The sequence below is a fragment of the Periplaneta americana genome, chromosome 12 (assembly GCF_040183065.1).
Source record: "Periplaneta americana isolate PAMFEO1 chromosome 12, P.americana_PAMFEO1_priV1, whole genome shotgun sequence".
NCBI classification, from domain to species: Eukaryota; Metazoa; Arthropoda; class Insecta; order Blattodea; family Blattidae; genus Periplaneta; species Periplaneta americana.
Genome location: NC_091128.1, coordinates 79,274,764 through 79,298,245, shown reverse-complemented (window position 1 = coordinate 79,298,245; position 23,482 = coordinate 79,274,764). Strand labels below are relative to the sequence as shown.

General features: G+C 36.0%; 1 protein-coding gene across 4 annotated transcripts in view; it reads right to left on the bottom strand.

Moving 5' to 3' along the window:
- LOC138710598 (very long chain fatty acid elongase 7-like) overlaps nucleotides 1-23,482 on the bottom strand; it is a 58,745-nt gene that overhangs the window by 15,429 nt on the left and 19,834 nt on the right. For all 4 annotated transcript variants that reach the window (XR_011335277.1, XR_011335278.1, XM_069841598.1 and 1 more), the window contains exons 5-6: nucleotides 10,594-10,699; nucleotides 3,713-3,849 (exon numbers count right to left, since the gene is read on the bottom strand). Coding sequence is in view for 2 of the 4 variants with exons in the window: in XM_069841598.1 (XP_069697699.1) it covers nucleotides 3,713-3,849; nucleotides 10,594-10,699 (243 nt within the window). In the remaining 2 variants the exon portion in view is untranslated. The remainder of the gene's footprint in view (nucleotides 1-3,712; nucleotides 3,850-10,593; nucleotides 10,700-23,482) is intronic.

Genomic DNA, 23,482 nt, shown 5'->3' with positions numbered 1-23,482 from the left:
CTTCGAAGAGGAGCAGGCAATGGGGACTACTGGAACGTATTGTAGAAATGTAATGTGTGACGTTTGATGCTGGGACATGATATAATCCTAAACATTATCTCTCAAACTTACGACTCTACTCAAATTGAAGTCGTAAGTGTAATAACGTTAACGGGTGAGTGATGATCGAAGCTGATGTGTGTTAATTTCAGGGAAATACGTACTACGTGAGTGTTGTGTGTTCAGCTAAATACGCACATTTAATTTAATGTTGTTTTCATTGTAATGTGGCATGTCCTGGTTGAAACAAGGCGGGCAGCAGTGTGCCACTGGGGCGGGGGGCAGACAGAGAGAGGAGCTGCCGTGTGGTGAGCGAGGTGCTGAGCGGTGAGGGTGGGGATAACTTCCCCTACTGGCGTTCTCTATATTGCGATTTATTCAAAAGTAAGCAATTGTATATTTTCAGCTCCAGGAGCGTACGCAAGGGGGGTTATCGTGTTTGAACACCCTTTGAACTTTTTGAAAAAAAAAAACGACGTATTTAGATTTCAGTATTTTCTTTATCCATAATCGTTTTTCCTTCCCTAATTTTTCACTATCAGAGTAAAAAAATCTACATCGACATAAGGCGACATAAGGCGTAATCCTCCTATTCCTTCAATGTAATCCCTGTCCTGCAATGTTCGAACATGAGAGAGGCAACCAAGACATCACAAACTTCATCTTATTTCATATGAAAATCTAATCGCAAGAACTGTGTTAAATTCTTAAGCGGTTACTTATTTACTTACTTACTTACTTACTTACTTACTGGATTTTAAGGAATCCGGAGGTTCATTGCCGCCCTATCTTAAGCAAGATTAATCCAGTCTCTATCATCAAATCCAACCTCCCTCAAATCCATTTTAATATTATCTTCCCATCTACGTCTCGGCCTCCCCAAAGGTCTTTTTCCCTCCGGCTTCCCAACTAACACTCTATATGCATTTCTGGATTCGCCCATACGTGCTACATGCCCTGCCCATCTCAAACGTCTGGATTTAATGTTCCTAATTATGTCAGGTGAAATATACAATGCGTGCAACTCTGCGTGGTGTAACTTTCTCCATTCTCCTGTAACTTCATCCCTCTTAGCCCCAAATATTTTCCTAAGAACCTTATTCGCAAACACCCTTACTCTCTGTTCCTCTCTCAAAGTGAAAGTCCAAGTTTCACAACCATACAGAACAACCGGTAACATAACTGTTTTATAAATTCTAACTTTCAGATTTTTTGACAGAAGACTAGATGACAAAAGCTTATCAACCGAATAATAACACGCATTTCCCATATTTATTCTGCGTTTAATTTCCTCCCGAGTGTCATTTATATTTGTTACTGTTGCTCTAAGATATTTGAATTTTTCCACTTCTTCGAAGGATAAATCTCCAATTTTTATATTTCCATTTCGTACAATATTCTGGTCACGAGACATAATCAAATACTTAGTCTTTTCGGGATTTACTTCCAACCCTATCGCTTTACTTTCTTCAAGTAGAATTTCCGCGTTTTCCCTAATTGTTTGTGGATTTTCTCATAACATATTCACGTCATCCGTATAGACAAGAAGATTCTTAAGCGTTTAAAGCATGAAATGTTTGGAGTGGAGGACAGCGAATATATTTAATAACAAGGTGGAACAAACACGACAGGCCGTCTTCTGCAGAGCGAATATCGAACTTCATCATACATGAACCGAACATAGCGTCTCTAATGCACAACGCTAGTACCGGCCTTGTAATAAAATGAAGCTGACATAATATGAAATTGAAAAGGTTGTTTTGACAGTTCTACAATCATAATGGAAATATTGTGCATGGTCGATTTTAAACTCATTTCACCCTTTCGTTACTTTGAGTTCTGACTTTATTGTGAAACGTTCGTTTCGTGCATTTGATAATTCATATTTTTTATATAATCTTCACATTATTATTCTGGGTTCTTCGATATGTCTAAGTGACCGCAAGGCTGAATTTTATAATTTCTTAGCAAAAAGTCCCATAGTTATTCTCGCGATGTTAGTGGAAAATTCACATTGGCAAATGTTTCTTCGCAGCCGCAGCGTGATGATGTAGTTGCGAACGTTCTTCCAGGAACTACTTTCACATCCCCTGTGAAAACTCAGTTGATAATAGAAATAATAATATTTTTTTTATTTTATTGGGTTATTTTACGACGCTGTATCAACATTTAAGTTATTTAGCGTCTGAATGATATGAAGGTGATAATGCCAGTGAAATGAGTCCGGGGTCCAGCACCGAAAGTTACCCAGCATTTGCTCCTATTGGGTTGAGGGAAAACCCGGAAAAAACCTCACCCAGGTAACTTGCCCCGACCGGGATTCGAACCCGGGCCACCTGGTTTCGCGGCCAGACGCGATGACCGTTACTCCACAGATGTGGACGAAATAATAATAATACAGTCAACTTCGGTTATAGTGAACCTCTGCGGACCAGCATATTTCATTCACTATATCCGAGGTTCACTAAAACCGAAGTATCTGTTTTTATCTACTGACGTTGCTATACATACAGTATTAATGTCCGTTTGGGACAGACCACGTTCAATATCAGTACTAACGTTCCTTTATCTTCCAATTTAAACACTCTAGGCTTCGACATCCTGATGTTCACAATTCGAAACATGAATCTAATCTGGTTGTGTAGATAGTAGGCACTGACCGATTTCGAACCTTTTCCCACTAGAGGTATGCTACTGTATACTCGGCCTTGGAATTTCCCCGGGTTCACTTTTACAAATATGAGGGAGGAAGGGTTGAGGACCATTATACTGTAATCCTTCTTGCATTTATCCTTTGGTAATTACTGTACTCCCTTTTACAAAAGAAAACATTTTCTCTTCCTATTCTTCTAATAACCTCTTTTAAAGAAGTCAGAACTAATCCTTCCTTTATCCCTCACTGCGTACACTAACATGTTTCAAACTGTTCAGGAAGCTGAACGAATCCTTTGTCGTTCAATGCACTTAAGGAGTAAAAGGTTTGAGATTTTGTTCTGAAAATATTCTTGGAAGTTTATAGGACAAAGGGTTTCCTAAATTACTATTTTGGACATTTTAAAATTACATTTTCTTGGGGAAGTTCTAGTTTTAGGTTCACTATAAACGAAAATATTAAAGTACTTTTTAATATATGCAGGCCGGGACCAACAATTGAGGTTCACTATAGCCGAATGTTCACTATAACCGAGTTCACTATATCCAGAGGTAACTGTAATAATAATAATAATAATAATAATAATAATAATAATAATAATAATAATAATAATAATACACAAAATTTAAATTCCGATAATGTAAATTGTAAACAATTTTAATAATGATCCTCCCCTTTGGCCACTGCTCAGCTTAGTCTCATGCAAACGGCGTTCTTTGAATTTTTGTTTGTGGACTTAATTATTTTGTCTCTGAAATCTCATAAACGAGTCTTCAACTCGGTACATTATCAATAATTGTATGGGTATGTACTGGGTTTCCGCAGTTGCCTGATTGCAGGGAATGTGATTATAGTAATTGAAAATGCTACACACCGCTCTGAATAACTCAGTAACTTTGAACTTCATAATTTGGCCCTGCGTATTTAACAATAAACTTGTAATGAAAGTTGGCAAACTGAAAAACCTGTGCTCTTATAGGCCTAATATTTGTGTGTCTGGAGGTTATTCTGAACGCTTACCAGCTGAACTTGGGTGATATATTTCTTCCACCATATTTTCTTTTTGTATTCTGGGAACGTGTTGGTGATGAAGTAGTAGAAGTACATTACCATGTGAACAAAACAGTTTACGGCAGCATCCAGCACAGCATGACCTCCTGAAATGGGAAATTTCGCTTTATCAGAGTAAAAAAAAAAATAAACAAAATATGTTGTTTTCATGGTGCGATGGTAAACTTCGAAATGTTTACAGACATACACTTCTCACCCTTAAAACTATAAATGGACTGTCTCGGGGTAAAAGGAAATAAGTTATTTTCTTTTCTTTTTTCCTTCAATTTATGTCAAAATATTGCAGTATTCTGAAAGATACATCTGTGAGTAAAAGGTAATAACTGAAAAGTTATACTAAGAGATTGAAAATAAGTCTGTGAAAAAGAGAATAATTAGCTGATAATGTAATATTACCCGAGTAAAAGGGAGTAAAATGACATGTTTCCTTTTACCCTGAGGAGTTTTATTTTGTAATACGCAAAGCATATGTTGTGACTTATTATCAATGAATTATATTTCATGATATTTTATAGGTCTACGTTTGCGGTCTCTCATAATTTTATTTTAGCTATCCTGCCATGTTTTTCTCTTAATTCTTGTGTTGGCTAAACTGACATACTATGAACAATGTAAGCAATATTTAAATGATCTTTCATTTCTCATTGTTTAAATATATGTGTAGGAGTAGGTAAGTAATACAGAAGAGGGAGAAAATGTAGGAAATATTTATGAGTGCAAGTATGTTTCTGGACTGAAGAAGGTTTTTCGTTACACTGTTGATAATGCCTGGAGATTTATTGAATTTAAAAATTATTTGTGAGATATCTAGATGAGGTAGAAAGGAAAGCTTGAAACCAAATGAATTCATTAACCGTATCTAAAATGTTACCATTTATACAAATTGTGCTTCGTACAGGTTCTTTGCCGCAGAATCCCATTATTTTTGTTTTTTTCCATGGATATTTACATGCGATATTATCAGCTATTAATTTTGAATTATAAACTGATCGTTGTAATTCATCTTCTGAAGTTGCTAGCAAAAGCAAACCATCTGCAAAAGTCAGTAGCGGAGAGTTGGGTAGTATCGGACATCGGGTAATGTCGGACAGTGAGTTTCTTTCATCTACAACCAGATGATAGTACCTGAATGACATGGCTACGTTTCTGTGATGTCGCATACAGTTACGTAACCACGTCATTCAGGTACTACCATCTGTGGTAGATGAAAGAAACGCAATGTCCGATATTACTCGATGTCCGATACTACCCAACTCTCCCCTAAGTCCAGACAATTATTATTATTATTTTTTCTTTTTTAAGCGTGTCCAAAATCCTGGATTGCCAAGAACACAGAATAATGTGCATACAATAATAATAAGTGGTTACAGTATTATCTATACTAATAATAAATCTGGAACCAACATTTTTCTGGTCATTTTAGATTTTTTAAGAATAATTGGTGTTAACATGTAGGTCTATAATTAATTATCCTGAGACCAAAAATATAGGTTTTTGAAATTTTTGTTTGTATGTCTGTCTCTCTGGACGTTTGTTACCTTTTCACGCGATAATGACTGAACTGATTCATGATTCTTAGAATATAAATTGCGTTCTAACTTTGATTTTAGGCTGTATGGCATTCAAAATACTTCATGTAAAATGGGGATTATAAGGGGTTTCAATTAAATAAATCGAAATATCTCGCTTATTAATAATTTTTGTGAAAAATATTACATAACAAAAGTTTCTTTAAAAACAATTTCCAATAAGTTTTATTCTATGCAACATTTTGATAGCACTGATAGTTAACGAAATACACGAATTTTAAAATGGCAATGTAAACATTTCAGCGCCACCTTAGACTAATAGGCTATAATGAAATGAAAACAAATGACTTCATCGTCTATAAGGGGCCTTGCACAAGAAAAAACGGAAGCTATTAATTTAACACTATGTTATGCGGATATATGTATAATTGTATGATGGGAATATATAAACGTTTATCAATATTAACATACAGAGAATGTTTGTGTGTTGTATGAAGTAATCTCAGAAGCTACTTAACCCATTTGTACAATTATTATTTGAAATTTTCGCTGTAATGCATCACCTATACCATCCAGGTACAGAGACACTGCAGGCTCAGGGTTGGTAGGGGTTTGAGTCGACGTCATAATTGCGTTATAAAGAGATTCACTGTGTATCACGATTCACGTTTTGGCCATCTATGGACAAAATAGACAAGTAAAAAATGATCCGCGATAAGCTGGACCTTCAGCTTTCAAAAAGTAGTCGTGAAAATTTGTGATCTGACAAAATGCCTGGAAATTCAAACGTACAGAAAGCAAAAGGAGAGACGAGAACAACCGGAAATAAAGGCATCCAAAGACAAATCACACAAGCTCAAGACCATGGCTGCAGGGTAAAATGGACAGTATAGAGAGAGAGAGAGAGAGAGAGAGCTAGAGAGCTCTCCGTGGACTGGCTGCAGAACGTTGAGACGTATTATTACAGCAGCGGTCTATATCGACTGGAACAGTGAATCCGGGTACTCTACAACATCAGATGTTGTACGATGGCCACCAGGTGCCAGTGGTATCCACGGAGATTGAACACCCCACGCTAAGAAACGTAGTTCCACAGTTTAAAGCGCTTTCAGAATAAGAAGGCATATAAGGCGGAGCTAGTTCAGGCCGGTCTATCTCGACTAGCCAGTAACAGTGAAGCGGTGTTGCCTAGTTAAATCGTCGCGAAGTCTCGCTGAAGCGTCGCGTATTAATTTATTTCTTGCGCGCACAATATTTATGGATATAGTATATACAGTTGCGAAGTTTGGGATGATTTTTTTGCAAATCTCGCGATAGTTTCTAGCCGCTTGGAGCGCTGTGAGTACTAGGAACAATAGACTGTGTCACTGCCATCGTGATCTAATACAGCCCGTAAGGCAGACCATGTAACTGGCTTAACCTAATCACGAAGGGCGGCGTTTCAACCATATAAATTAGTTGGAATGCATAAAGAGTAACATATATTTCTCTAAAATATAGTGTAATTGCATTAATAAAATTTAAAACAATGATTATGAGACACTTCAGACATAAATCACTTGCGAGTTAAGATGAAACATTATTTTTGGTGTGAAAATTACGTTATTCGTATGTGTAATACTTGCCTTTATTTCAATTAAATATTGCGAAATTCTTGTACATTCATTTATGCACGATTCAATAATTTTCAGTTGCACAGCACGGATATTTAGATATGTTGAAATTATAGGTTATGCTTACTGTCCCATTGCCCCTTTCTGTCTAATTTTAGTGTTCTCCAATCCCCTGCCATTCATATGGAAATATTATAGGTTATGTTTACTACTAAATATACAGTACATAGGCCAAGTAGAAATGATCGGGACGAAATTCAAATACAAACTCCTGAGCCATTTATACCGGAACCCACACTTTCTGAAATCGAAATTGCAATAGAAAATCTGAAGAAGTATAAGTCTCCAGGTATTGATCAAATTCCAGCTGAATTAATACAAGAGGGTGGAAGCGTATTATGTAGCGAAATTTATAAACTTGTACTTGCAATTTGGGAAAAGGAAATTGTACCAGAACAATGGAAGGAGTCCATAATCGTATCTATTTTTAAGAAGGGGGACAAGACTAACTGTAGTAGCTTTCGAGGAATATCACTTTTGTTGACGTCGTACAAAATTTTGTCGAATATCCTTTTGAGAAGATTAACTCCATATGTAGATGAAATTATTGGGGATCATTAGTGTGGTTTCAGGCGTAATAGATCGACTATTGATCAGATTTTTTGTATTCGACAGATATTGGAGAAAAATGGGAGTATAAGGGTACAGTACATCAGTTATTCATAAATTTCAAAAAGGCATATGACTCGGTTAAGAGAGAAGTTTTATATAATATTCTTATTGAATTTGGTATTCCCAAGAAACTAGTTCGATTAATTAAAATGTGTCTTAGCGAAACTTACAGCAGAGTCCGTATAGGCCAGTTTCTATCTGATGCTTTTCCAATTCACTACGGGCTAAAACAGGGAGATACACTATCACCGTTACTTTTTAACTTCGCTCTAGAATATGCCATTAGCAAAGTTCAGGATAACACAGAGGGTTTGGAATTGAACGGGTTACATCAGCTTCTTGTCTATGCGGATGACGTGAATATGTTAGGAGAAAATCCACAAACGATTAGGGAAAACGCGGAAATTCTACTTGAAGCAAGTAAAGCAATAGGGTTGGAAGTAAATCCCGAAAAGACAAAGTATATGATTATGTCTTGTGATCAGAATATTGTACGAAATGGAACTATAAAAGTTGGAGATTTATCCTTCGAAGAGGTGGAAAAATTCAAATATCTTGGAGCAACAGTAACAAATGTAAAAGACACTCAGGAGGAAATTAAACGCAGAATAAATGTGGGAAATGCCTGTTATTATTCGGTTGAGAAGCTTTTGTCATCTAGTCTGCTGTCAAAAATCTGAAAGTTAGAATTTATAAAACAGTTATATTACCGGTTGTTCTATATGGCTGTGAAACTTGGACTCTCACTTTGAGAGAGGAACAGAGATTGAGGGTTTTTGAGAATAAGGTTCTTAGAAAAATATTTGGGGCTAAGAGGGATGAAGTTATAGGAGAATGGAGAAAGTTACACAACGCAGAGCTGCAAGAATTGTATCCTTCACCTGATATAATTAGGAACATTAAATCCAGACGTTTGAGATGGGCAGGGCATGTAGCACGTAGGGGCGAATCCAGAAATGCATATAGAGTGTTAGTTGGGAGGCCAGAGGGGAAAAGACCTTTGGGGAGGCTGAGACGTAGATGGGAAGATAATATTAAAATGGATTTGAGGGAGGTGGGATATGATCGTAGAGACTGGATTAATCTTGCTCAGGATAGGGACCAATGGCGGGCTTATGTGAGGGCGGCAATGAACCTCCAGGTTCCTTAAAAGCCAGTCAGTAAGTAAGTAAGTATGTTTACTATATCTTATATTCCTAAATTCGCAATTATACATTATAGTTACTCATAATGTCATGTATGATACTCCGCACATTCAATTTGTCTGTATTTTAATACTACAATTGAGTATTGAATTATTGTATTTATCTACTACCTAAAAGACGAAGTAACAATCGTACGTAGGCTACACTGATTTCATAGGAGTGGTATGATAAATTTTGTCTTTATTAAGGAAGGTAGATGTGCTGTATTAAATCACAATATACATTCTTTTTTATTAAACCTCAAAATAGCTTCCATTCTAAACTTAAAATGTTGATGCGAAAAGATTATATTAACATGTAAAATTGTCTTCACATTCAAATAACACAGTTTTGTAATTATTTCTTCCACATATGCTATTATGCAACAAGAAATAAAGGGAACTTATGGACACATTACACTAAATAAAACTTAGCTATGATATGCAATAAAGTTATAATATAATAATTCACTGAGCTCCATACACTGAAATAGAAAACCCGAACATATATTACGGCCTAGTCTAGATCGAAAAGGCATTGACCGTGCCGTATTTCGCATTGTTGTGAAAAGTTGTGTAAACTGTGAAATGTTCGTTATCGGTTGTAATAACTGTAAATGGCTAAAATACAATAATTTCAATAATAATATGGGACAAGGAAACGTTTGTAGCACTATAAATTCTGAGAAAAAGAGGTCAGAGTTATCCTTCTTCCGAAAGATCCAGGAAGGTGAGTTTATAAAATATAATATATACTTTATGAAAATAATATATAAACCTTATGTATTTCAATAGTGGAAGGAAGGTGTTAACTTTTCAAAAGAACACGATATCAAAAGTACAATACATTTTATCGTCTGCTAGGGAAAGAGTCTGTGATGAGGCGATAGTAGCGATCCTGGTGGTGAGCAACTATCTATGGATGCATATTTCAACTATGTTTGCATATTTAATAAGTATTGAGCTTCGCAACTGTATAAACTAAACTGTGGTAGTTCTATCACAGTCTAATATATACAGTCACGAAGCTCAATACGTAGTAAATATGCATCCATAGATAGTTGCTAACCACTAGGATCGCTACTATCGCCTTATTACAGACAATACGAAATAGTACCTGCACAGTCTATTGTTCCTAGTACCCTCATAAACTCAATCTTCGTGACTGTATATACTAGACTGTGTGTTTCTATGTCCGTAAAAACCTCCGACTTATTTCACTACTGAACCACTGCTGCTTTTTTCCGTATATGCATAAGTTTAGTGCAAATATAGGCTATTGCAAATTAATGTTTTATTGGTAATGAGTGGTTTAGTTTTCTTGTTATATTACAGATGGTATCATAGAAACATGTCGTTTTTGAAGGGTTAAATATTGAAATAATTACAATGGCTAAAAAAAAAAAAGAAAAGACATGGAGTTAATAGGTATTTAATTACATCTATTATGAATTTAACTATATGTACTGTATTTCATATTTCGTTTTCCTTTAATTCTTTTGGCAGGTCTGCTGCTGATTTCTCTCTTTCTTTATTTTTATCCTAATTGCTTTTCGTTGCCAGGTTTGCTGAAAACTAACATTTCTATATAATTGACGAAGTCAAGATTTGCAGCTATAATAACATCAGTCTGATCATAAAAAGAAAAGGAATAAATATTTAAAGAGGTTAAAAAGAAAAGCGTACGTCTCATCGTTATCCGTATACAGAGGACGTTATCTGCAAATTTTGGTGTAGGATATAAAATTCCATATTCAGTAATATATTCTCAATTATGTTAAAATAACATACTTTTCAGAAGATAGCAAGAATAATTCCTGGATAACTTTTTACCTGGAGTTAGTCGTGCCAAGATGCCCACAATGAGCAACGTCAGAGAGTGATGAAAGACATGGAGGAAGCTTATTTGACTATTCTTCTTTCTTAGGATAAAAAACACCTGCAACATTTGTGGTCATATGTTATTTATTATGTTTATGTTATGGCCTATTATATTGCAATATTATATGACATATATCATGTCATATAATACATATAAAATATATATTGTATCTCATATTGTACATATATCATATCATATATATATATAATTCAAATCGGCCTGGGTAGCTCAGTCGGTATAGCGTTGGCCTTCTGTGCTCGAGGTTACGGGTTCGATCCCGGCCCAGGTCAATGGCATTTAAGTGTGCTTAAATAAGACAGGCTCATGTTAGTAGATTTACTGTTGTGTCTTCTCCTGCGGGACAAAATTCCGGCTTCATATATTCAAGCCAGACTCTAGGTTTGTTATGTAGGTAATCAAGTATTGTGATGAATAAGGAAAAGAGAAAACTACAATAGTTATTCCTTTAGGATATACGTCGGCATTCTGTGACTCGCGAGCCAGCCCCTGGAAAACGAAGCAAATGAAGGGGAGTAGGAGAGGCTGTACCCCCATCCACAACGGACTTGCAGTTCGTTGCGCGCAGTATACACAATAGGCCTACTATCACTGATGGCCTGGCTTCATAGTATCATGTCATTAACAAGACCGTTGAAAATCCCACGTAAACGTGAATTTCGACCAAAATATCGATCCTTGTACAAGATATATCAATTATTGTTATAATTATTCTAAAATTTGTAATTTGTTTCCCTGTAATTTTACAATTAAATATTGATAATAATATAACTTCCATCCATTCTATAATTCACAAAAAGGCACTATGGAGCAAAACAAGAAATATGAAAAATGTTATGGATTTGGTTAAGGCCAACATGAACCAAATAAAATCAGTCATTAAAACATCGACAATTTCGAAACTCCTACAGGATATGGGGGAATATTACCAGTTTTGCCATATTATACGGCTGTAATGTGGCTTATCCTTGAAGAAATGCTTCGTCGGTTTTTTGACATGCGGAAAATAACTTCTGCTATTATGAAGGAAAAGTTGTAGTAATTGTTTTTAAGTACTGGTAATTGTCGCCTATGTTTGAAATATATTACGCTGCCCTAAGATTTCAATATGTTAATAAAATAGTAATTCATTTTTATAGGACACAGAAATTTCCGAATTGGGGGACGAAAATTGGCTGCTAGATTTGACATTCCTTTCCGAAATTTATAGCACTTTAACAAATTAAATCGATAGCTTGAAGGGAATAATAAAAATATAATTCATATGTACGACAGCATCAATTTTGTTCTTTTACTTACTACAGATTTATGGAAACAAAATTTATTAGGAAAGAAGACATTTAATTTTCGGTTCTTACACTCATTTGGGAATACTGTATATGAGATCAAATTGCATTATTACATAGAACTCTTGAACGAACTACAAATAGATTTCCATAACGAAAGATTCGTTCAATTTAAAAAATTGAAACTGATTCCAATTGCATAAAAATTCTTTTCCCGTAGAAATAATGATAGTAGGATAACCTTAATTACAATAGGAAGTTTTATATCTCTTAAATGGCATGCGTTTTTGCAAACACAGCATAAAGATTTGGAAGGTGTTAATATTTTCAAATTTCTGAACAAATGAAAATAAGCTAATCTGAGATCTTACGCAGCCAAAATCACAGCCATGCATGGCTCCACATTATATTATATGTGAACTATTTTTTTTTTTTTTTTTTTACAAAAATGAACATTTCAGAATCAAAAAGAAGAACTTATATTACTGATGAGCATCTCACTTTACAATTAATGTCCTGACTAATCAGTTACTCAAGTACGATTTCTCTTTGAATTATTGTTCGGTTTTGTTTTGTTATACTTCATCATTGTTCTACGAAATTTGTGAAAAGTGACGAATAAAATAAATGAAAACATGTCAGTAATAATCATGGTGATGAACGTTGTACTTCTAAGATTACAGTCCGGCACTGCACATTAAATACTGTGGTAAGGCGAACCGTACTCATCCCCTTTCACCCTTCCATTTGAGAAGGTACATATTGCCGATGTATGCTTTGGGACAAGTTACACATCTCGAGGTGTATCGTGATAGTTGGGCGATGTCAGTGGACTTTAGAACTAAAGTATTAACTGGCGCTCGTATATGGCAAACAGAAACTTCTGATAATAATAATAATGTTTTATTTTCGCTGGCAGAGTTAAGGCCATAAGGCCTTCTCTTCCACTCAACCAGCCTTAATCAATACAATACATAAATTTAAATTACAAATATTTACACTACACTTAAAAGGTTCTCCAGCAATATTCTTCACTACACATTTATTTAAATTTAGATAAATCTATAAGGTAAAGTAGTAACTTAATTTATGAGCTAATTTAATTCAGTGAATTATAATTAATTTAATATTTGAGATAGCTAGTAAAATGATGAAAATTAATTTAATATAAGCTTACTAGGACTATGTTGCAGGGAGAATATATATATTTCTATTTCTATAATGAGAATATTAATGTAATTGCCATTAGAGGTTTTGTAAATCTATTTAGAGAAATTAATGATAATAATAATAAGAATGAACAGATGTTAGTTTCATTACAAGTAACAAATATTAATCAGCAATTCATCTGTTAAGTAAGAATTTATGTAATTTTGACCTAAATGAAGTTATTGTCCAACAATACAACATGTGTTGCAGCTGAAGTGTAGAAATCAGTGTTTACCTCGTTCAAGATGTACCGCGATATATGTACAGACCCAGAAACAAAATTTAGGCCACCTGAATAAGTTCCAGTTATAACATGCTGCGCATCAGAGTGCTGCATTGCAGTTAAATCGCTCGCTTGAACTCGGTCGAATGTCGCACTCTCGAGTGAGATACGATCGGTCGTGATACGCTCGTAATAAATAGAAGCACAGTACAAGGTCATCTCACCGACATGTCTTATCTTGGATGGAAGGCGACAGATAAGATACACATATGTTTTGCTCACACGGTAAAAGTAAGGCTATATTTTCTGCGTTTATGACAAACGTTTAATGGAACAGTCAATGGAACGTACCAAAACAGGAACATGAAGTTATAAATAAAATAGTGTGAAAAAACTTCGATATACAGTTATTATTGCTAATTAATAATATTATTCAATATTTGATTTACCACATATATAATATGATAGGTCCATACATAGTGTTCCGCATATATATTGCGACAATGAAGAAACGTTTCACAAAATATTATTGATATAGCAGTAGATTAATAACAATATTAGTACAGAGATAACGTCACAGAAAATATAATAAAACGAATAATCATGCTGCACAACTGTTACAGACGCAAAGATTGATACACTAATTATTATTATTATTATTATTATTATTATTATTATTATTATTATTACTAGAAAACTTGATATAGTTCTTGCATTATCGCGATTGTGTTCTCCGTTTATAATAATTACATTTACATCCAATAACATCTATCAGATGTGGCAAAAACAAAATTATTCCTGTGTGGGGGGGGGGGACATTTACCTACAACATTTATATTACATTTTAAAGCAAGTTTTGTAAGTTGTACTATGGAGAGGTTAGTTAAACACTGCAAAGGTTTGAAATGATAAACATCTATGATGTTGCTAGAGGAAGCGCAAAGAAAGCTTGCCCTTTTGACTGATGCGCAGAGAACGATATTCGGTCCTCGTGCCGCCATGCTCGTTACAGGGCTGCTATGAATCACCTAATGCTGATTACAGGGCGCATTCGAAAGCGCGGTCTTGAACTGTTCGTATCGTGAAATGTATTGTGCAGAGCGGGTAGAAGCCAGCGTATGCGATACATATTCTGCGTTTTATCCCTCATATCAGGATTTTTATAGAGTTCAAAGTATGTTTGTAAAATAACAGAGTTCTGCGTAACATTCTATGTACTTAACAATGCCCCCCGTTGGCTCTAAATTAAGAAGTGCTAATGAAACGTTACACAGTCAAACTAGGGAATTATTTATAACATTAAAAATGTATGAAAAACGAAACAGGCTCAGCTCGTAACGTAAGGAGTATATACAGATTAAAATAAATCGAGCATAGTACCACGCTAGTTATCGGAACATTTTAATAAACTCGCATAGTATTAGTTATTAGTATTTTATTACAATGTCAAATATCAATTATTACACGATCATATATTTCTTATAACATCTTTGTAATTTCATTCAGTGATTTTATATGTAAAAGAATTCGTGCTTCTGTATTTTCAACAATGTTATGTTACTAGTTACTCTGCAACAAGGTTTAGGTTCCGTTACATGCGCTGTGATAAATCTCACTCGAAACATCAAGCCAGCAGACGACTGAGAACTGACGACAGTTTGCCAATCGAATCGAAGCGAGGTCGAGTGCACCCGAACGTTTCCGAAAGTTCACGCAGCTTTCCGTGGCAAGCTCTTCTTGCGTTTACTCTACACAGTTAATCACTGTAACAAGAACGAATATCTAACCCTCGGTTTATACCGTTCGAGGATTTATCGCTCGTGACAATTTTACCCATCATGTATGTGCGCTACCTATCGGATTATGCTATGAACTACTTGGCGCTCGAGCGAAAACGTCCGATGCAGACCTCTGCTGCGCATGCTCAGTGCTTACATGTGGCCAATTTTTTTTTTCTGAGTCTCTGAAAACCGTGCAGGGGTTACGCTTAAAGTAAATAAAAAGGTAGTGTACAGAATTACAAAATATGAAAAAAGGACGAGTATATACAGAAAGAACGAACATGGGTACTGCAAGGTCACGAAATAGGAAACCAAAAACTTAAATTGATTCATAAGACATGAATAGGTGCTATAATGCTATAATGCTCATGCTCTTCACAAAGAAATGCCTACTTCACATAAATTACTGCAATCTTGTAAAAGGAATTGGTTTTGCAGCTTGTAAAGAAACATTGAGAATAATAAAAAAGCAATAGAATTTCAATGCAAGAAATATGAGGAAAAAATGACACTTCAAGAGAGAAGCTCCGATATTGTGGGCGAATTTGTTCTAAAGGTGGTGGCACTTCAAATTTGTTACACTATTTGAAGCGGTCGCACCCTCGCGAGCTTGAAGGTAAGGCAGGCAATAATTTTGGACAGCAGCCCTAGCATTCAGTGTGCCTACCAAACATAATCAAATTGGATAAACTTTTAATTAAAGGTATGTCAAAAGACATGCAGCCTCTTAGCGTGGTAGGTGATGCCGAATTTAAATATTTCGTCAAGAGCTTAAACCCAAAATATTCTCTGCAGTATCGTGCTAAAATATTGTGATAGCGTGCATAACTTACAATCACACAGTTAATCATTATAATTTAACTAACCAGGGTTCTTGGTTGTTTTTTTTTACAAATTTTTATTGTATTATTTTTACATTATTGGGCATTCCAAAGAATGCTAATGACTGTATAGTAGGAAACATCAGTCTCATTCCACTGCAGTCGGCAATTCAGTTACTGTCATTGCTCAGTGTACGGAATAAAAGTTTATTTCAGTCCCTGCAAAAGGAGATCGAGCAGTTTGACCCATTAGATGAATATTGGACACGAAATTAGTGAGGTGTGGAGACCTTTGAATTATTGGAAATTGAACATTTTTCTCAGGAAGAAAGACTAATTTTGTACTTGATAGCGAATGAGAGAGTCTGCGTAAGAAAAATTAATACCACAGGAACGTAGTGCGTAGTGCCAAGTGAAGCGAATGATATAAATGCGAGTTTTTAGTTGCATATTATAATACTGGGTATTGTTTAGAATGTTATTCTGTTCAGAGTTTCGGATTGTTAATATTAATTAGTACTGAGAGGAAATATTGTTCAAGAAATTGTGCAGAATTCGTTTGAATAATTTAAAATTGAACTGACACCATATTTGTTACTTTAATGTGGAAAGTATCCAGTAGGCTTTATTTAGTTCAAAAAAAATTATTTCACTTTTACGTGAATACTTCTGATTCTTTTAGGCAACTTATACGATAGTGTTCAGGATAAACTTCGAACCTAATTAAAGATCTAAAAACTGTTTATTTCACAACAGACCGTCTTCCAACAGACTAGGTATATACATAAGTTACAGATCAGTACACGACTGTGACCAATTAACTTCTGCTTGTTTTGACTCATCTGTCATAAAGGGAAGCCATACAGTCGACAACATTGCTAGTTTCATTCAAAACGCCATTAATTCATGGGGACTAAACAACAAAGTTTCTGCCGTTGTCACGTACAATGCCACAAATATGATTGCTGCTGTCAAAAAATTAAACCTTCGCCATCTAGGATGTTTTGCTCACACATTAAACCTTACCGTCGAAGATTTAGCGTGCAATTTTATTAATTACTTTCAACTAAATGAAAGAATTTCCATGTGTCTGATACCTGCTTCAGTGCCATTTTATCCCACTCACAACTAACGCCAGTCCCTCCGGTCGGTCGGTTGGCCGGTCGTCCTTGAGAAATTCGTCCTTCGATTGTCGCTTTAATCCGAATCTCCGCATCCCTCTCTACCACCTACGGTAGGACCGGAGATCACTGGAGGAAAGCTTTACTCGTAACCTCCGATTCCTCCACCGGTTGTAGTTGCTCCGCTGAGCAGCACTAATAAAAAGACACTAATTGTCAAATTAGAATCTTCATAATTTTAAATCCAAAATAAGTTACGCATAGCTATAAAAGTAACAAATGAAATACGTACATAATAATATGTTTTCTCTAGACTTGTTACAATACTTAATAATTTACATTTTCAGTTTATGAAAATAAATATTCCTTCCATATAAAAAAAAACTATTTGCATGCGGAAAATATTCGTTCTACGCCACAAAACGTGACTTGACAAATCTGAAATATGATACAGTATTTCCTATTAAATCATCAAGTGAACAATAGCTTTGTGAATCTAATAATGCATCTTGTATGTGTCACATCATATTTAACCCATAATTATTTTGAAGAACACTTTTCGTATTTTGCTTTAATAACTATTGGGTTTTGAATATATATATATATATATATATATATATATATATATATATATATATATATATATATATATATACTTAATAATACTATTCTTAAACACATCTCTCGACTTCAGTTATTTCCACAATTCTGAACTACAGTAGAACGATTGTTAGTCATTTCATTTGTTTGAAGCAATATTGCAACATACCAACATTATACAGGGCTACTACAAAAGATCTTTTCGGTTTCTAACACATGTAATTTATGTTATATGAATTAGAGGTGTATGAAAATAACACCAATGGAAAGAGAAACTCAAAAAGTTTAGTTGTGGCAATATTGTTTTCCTAGTTGGTAACACTGCCTCATAATATAAACAAATTTGTTCATTGCTGAGGCGAAATGGCTGCTATAGGGAACAAAAAAAGCTTTTTGTGTACTTAATTTTCATGTGAACCAGTCGGTTATTAATGTGCAACAGCATAATCAAACAAAAGTTTGGTGCAGATCCACCCAGTGGTGCACTAATTTTAAGATAAGATTCTTCGCAAGCGGTTGCGATTTCATCCTTACCGACTACAGTTGCTGCAAGCCCTAAAACCAGAGGACAAAGTGCTACGAAGAAATTCCTGCATAAGTATGCAGACTTTAATTGAAAACGATAATGAATTTATTCGTTCCGTGGTGTTTCCTAACCATGCCACTTTTCATCTTTCTGGTAAGGTGAACAGGCATAACCTCAGAATCTGGGGGTCGGAAAATCCGCGTACCTACGTGAAACTTGTATGTATGATTTGAGGCTTTCTCGGCGTTGGTTCGCTAATGTGTTTTCGCGGGATATCGGCCTTGGACCAGCTTAGGCCCTCTTACAATCAAGGTCACGAAGATCACGGACCGAGGACAGCAACCGATTCCAACCGGCGGAACAGGACTCGTCGCCCGCCAAACTTCACACAAGAATCCCGGGAGGGGCGGAGCTTACGAGGAATGATAATTCCCGGCCCCGAATTGGCCGATGCGCCAACCAATCCCGTATCACCTGAGACAGCCTAACATCTATATAACCTACGACTTTCTGTCCAGCCTCCTAACCCCTCGAGTATGTGGTACCTAAGAGGTTACGTCCAATTTCGGCTTCCCCTTCAAAATTTTCTAGAGCTCCTTCAGTGGAGCAGCGTAACCCGGAGTGAGACTAGTGGCCAACAGGCTTGGAGCTCACATATTTAGTTTTGTACAGCCCCCAACCACTTGCAAGGACGCGTTTTGCGTACCTTTTAAATTTGTCCTCCCAATTCTCTTTCGATTTCCAGCCTCCTACCTAATAGCCAAATTGGCTAGTCTCTTATAGGAGACAACTCATCCTGCCTAAGGTATTCCGTGGTTTTCCTAAAGCGTAAGACAAATGTCGGGATGAGCCCTATAAGAAATGGGCCACGGACCTATATGCCCTTCCCCATATATATTCCCCTTTTCTTGTAAACGACGTATGCCCTAGTTCAGAACCTATAAATTGTCTATTAAATGTACGAGGTCACTCAATTAGTCGCAATTTGAAAGGATAAGGACCTCTCAAATTGCAGATTTAGATTTCACGGCGCTTCTTCTGACGGCCTTAACTTGCCTTGTCATCGAACAACAGATGACAGAGTCTTCACAACTCCACTTGCACTGCGAAATGGCTAAGCCCCTTTCAATGTGCAAGATAACATCTGCCATCCTAACGGCAAACACCAGCCATCTCCTCCTCGCCCCGTCCCGTGATCCTTTGATCACATTTCAGTCCCCCTCGCGTATGTGGTACCTAAGAGATTACGTCCATTTTCGGTTATCCCCTTCTAAATGTTCTAGAGCTCCTTCAGTGGAGCAGCGTAACCCGGAGTGAGACTAGTGGCCAACAGGCTTGGAGCTCACATATTTAGTTTCGTACAGCCCCAACCCCTTGCAAGGACGCGTTATGCGTACCTTTAAATTTTTCCTCTCAATTATCCCCTTTCGATTTTTCGATTCCAGACACCACTTCCCTGAAGATGGCTGCAGAGATAGCGTTGAAAGCTTGGAACATTCCAAAATTTTAACTCGGCTGATATCCCGCGAAAACATATTAGCGTACGTGGAACTTGACTATAGGCTTGATGTGTCCCGTGTTACCAAGGGGGACACATTGAACATCTTTAAGATAAGGAACTAAACTTTTTGAGTATCTCTTTCCATTGGTACTATTTTCATGCACCTCAGATTCATAGAACGTAAATTACATGTGTCCGAAACTGGAAAGGTTTTTGTAGGAGCCTTATACATACAGAATATAATATTGTTGTTTGTACAGTTCTATTTTCCAAATAAAACGCTAATTTGTCTTATGAAAATAATATATACTGTATGTCCGAAAAGACACTTACGTTTTGATGAAGACAGTTTAATTCACCACATGAAGACAGGCATTCCGCGTAGTTTTTCACAGCGCAGTGTTTCTAAACTACTATTTTGTTATATATTAAATTTCCACATTACATAATTTCAGTAAGACGTTTCTCCTTTTGTTACTGTGGTCACCAGCAAATTCTTGAAGTATTGCATTCAACTTCTTGTGACTGGAAAATTTAACTTCCATCAAGTTGAAAATCGTTCATTAAACTGTAAAATTTCATTGTGAACGTCGGCAATTTTATTACCTAATGAAACTGCTTCTCTACTGTGCATATATTGTAATCAAATTACTAAGTCATCCACCCATAGCTGCGGATATGCTGGGAGTTATTTATACGAATAGAGTATAGTAGGACTATGCTAGTGCAATAGATCTATATCCCTAGCTGCACTCAACCTCAAAGCAATGCTTTGGTACCAAATTCCTAAGACTGATCTGGATAATACATTCATCTAGCCGTGATAGCTTCAGGCGCGTCATTAAAAATGTATGTCACTACTTCGATTTGTAACTTATTGACTCGCCTGTGTAATAAAAAAATACAAATACTAATGAAAATAATCACACTGTTCTTTCACTAATGTTTTAGCCTTTGGGAAGGGGATAGTATCTATTGTGGTTGCAACCAGTGAAGCGTATCGGTTATAAGAAACCAAGCGCTGTGGCAACACTTTATTTGAAGAAGGGGCTATTCAGTATTGAACACATCACAGCCATAACAAAATTACAAAACACCTCCACATATGCAGAACACATCACAAATGCCAACCACACCTACAGAGACATCAACACAGACATGGAAATACTGCACATCCAACCAAAAAGCCAGCAACTCAACATATTAGAACAATATGAAATATACAGACACACGAAAACACACCCCAACGATATTCTCAACACACAACTCAATTTCAAAACACACACACTCTTTGACTACACTACGAACGCACCCACACAGGAAACAAGAGGCTCCAAGACCAACAACGACCAGTTCTGAAGATGACCAAAAATAGGTCCACACATGTTAACAAGGTACGTTAAAATTTAACACAAGAAAGACTTATCATATATATTCTGAGATGATACAGTGTTAAAAGTTGTGTAATCAAGATGTATATTCAGTATTCTATTCTTCACATATGCGTTGAAACAGAGTTTTATGCTGGATTAGTTGAAGTGTAAACTAGTTGTTGTCATGTGAATTGCTTGGAAATCTGTGTCTTGAAATATTTATAGTGATGAACTGATAATGAAAATGAACGTTGTGTGTTACCGGATGGACGCGGTAAACCCATACGTACACAAATTGTTTATAAATATTTTAAGAAGGGAGGAGGACAATGTGATGATCCACTTGCAAAAACCATAAATGTGGCAGGAGTAATGTGCTCAGCGTTGAAGAAAATAGTTGCGGTAAATATAACAAAATACTCCAAGTAAAAAAGTGTGCCAAGGTCAAAATAACAGACCAACGTAGAATCGATTCATTTAGTAGTGGCCTAATTCGAAGGAAAGTGTGTGAAATCTTTTCAACTGTAGACAAAATTTTGCCGCTGTTCGCAGCAAAGCAATAAGTACTTACGAGTTCACATACAGGGACATCACTTTATTTTTACCAATATTTTTAACATTAACCTGGCTATACTCGGAAACACTGTTACCCCTTTCCATTATAGGAGTTTGGTGTTACTAGTGCAATATGTAAACAAATCATTTTACTAGCTATAGGAGGAGAGAAAAGTAGGGTATCCATTTATGTTACAGGGAAATACAGTATTACGATTTTCAGTTTGATCATTACTTTTACAGTATTTTATCAAGAAACAGTAGAATAGTAACAATTTTTTTTTTTCACAAACTCAACTCTTCAGGCGGTTATATTCATTATGTAATGTCTACTTTATTCAGCATATTACTACCCTAATTTATTCCTGAAAATTTTGTGAGAACTTCCGTAAGAAACCCCAATTTCTACAGCTAACTTCTTGACCGACTTATTAGGACCTCGCTGCATCCTTTCTCTAGCATCTTCTACATCATCTTCTGTCACCCTTGTTGGCCATATTACACTTTTCTTTCTTTCTGTACACTCTGTTGCTATAAATTTATCTATCAGATTAATGACATTTCTACGAAAATATTCCGTAATGATATGATCAGGAAATTGTGGAAAAAGCTTTTGTTCACATTCGGTTATATTGTAATTCCAGTTTCCATCATCGTCCTTCATACCTACAAACAGTAAAACAAAACTCTTGTTTAAATAATGCTGTTAAGTACCGTATCATATTATAGAGTACCGTACTTTCGATAACTCTAATCTTCACTTTTGCTCAGTCCACACAGATAAATTCAGTTATGCTACACACGATACCTATGTGAATATAAACTTCAATAATATAAGGTCTTTCTTCTATAGAAATTGCAACATATTTCTGAAACACACTGCACTCCGTACTGTTTATTTCACTGCTAGCAACAGCGGCCGTAAGTTTGTGTGACTGACGTTAGCAAGGACATTAGTGAAAGGGGTGGGAGTCAAGTACATTTAGAAACGCAGGTACAATAAAAATTGAAGTAAAAATAAAATGATGTCCCTGTACTACAGAGCCACTGAACCACTTTGATCCTGTCGGAGCTATAGGTTTAGCAAGTAGGTCATGGCACTGTTATCCGTCCTCGTGTGTACATATATATATATATATATATATATATATATATATACAGGGTGTTTCAAAAATACGGGGCATAATTTCAGGTATGTATTTCCCACATGTAGACAATCAAAATAGTTCATTACAACATGTGTCCGGAAATGCTTTATTTCCGAGTTATGGCCTTCACAACATTGAAATTCATCGGAACGTTTTTCATATATATATACAGGGTGTTTAAAAAATACGGGGCATAATTTCAGGTATGTATTTCCCACATGTAGACAATCAAAATAGTTCATTACAACATGTGTCCAGAAATGCTTTATTTCCGAGTTATGGCCTTCACAACATTGAAATTCACCGGAACGTTTTTCTTTCCGCAGGTCGTTGACGTCAAAGGAGACATTAAGAGGGCACTCTGACAGTTCATTCCGAAGCAAAGGTTACATTCAATGTTGTGTAGGCGTTAGACTGTGCGACATGTATTCAAATCAAGAGCTGGCAGAGATACACTTCATGTACGGTAAGGCGGACAGCAATGCTGTGCTGGCTCGTTGTTTGTACCAGGAGAGGTACCCACAGCGACAATGTCTAGATCGGAAGACATTTGTACGTCTCCATTACCGTCTATGCGAGTATGGAAAATTTAACTCTCCTGGTTTGGGAAGGGAACGACCAAGATTTACTACAACTCCAGAAGTACAGGAGGAGATTCTGGAGTCTGTGAACATGACT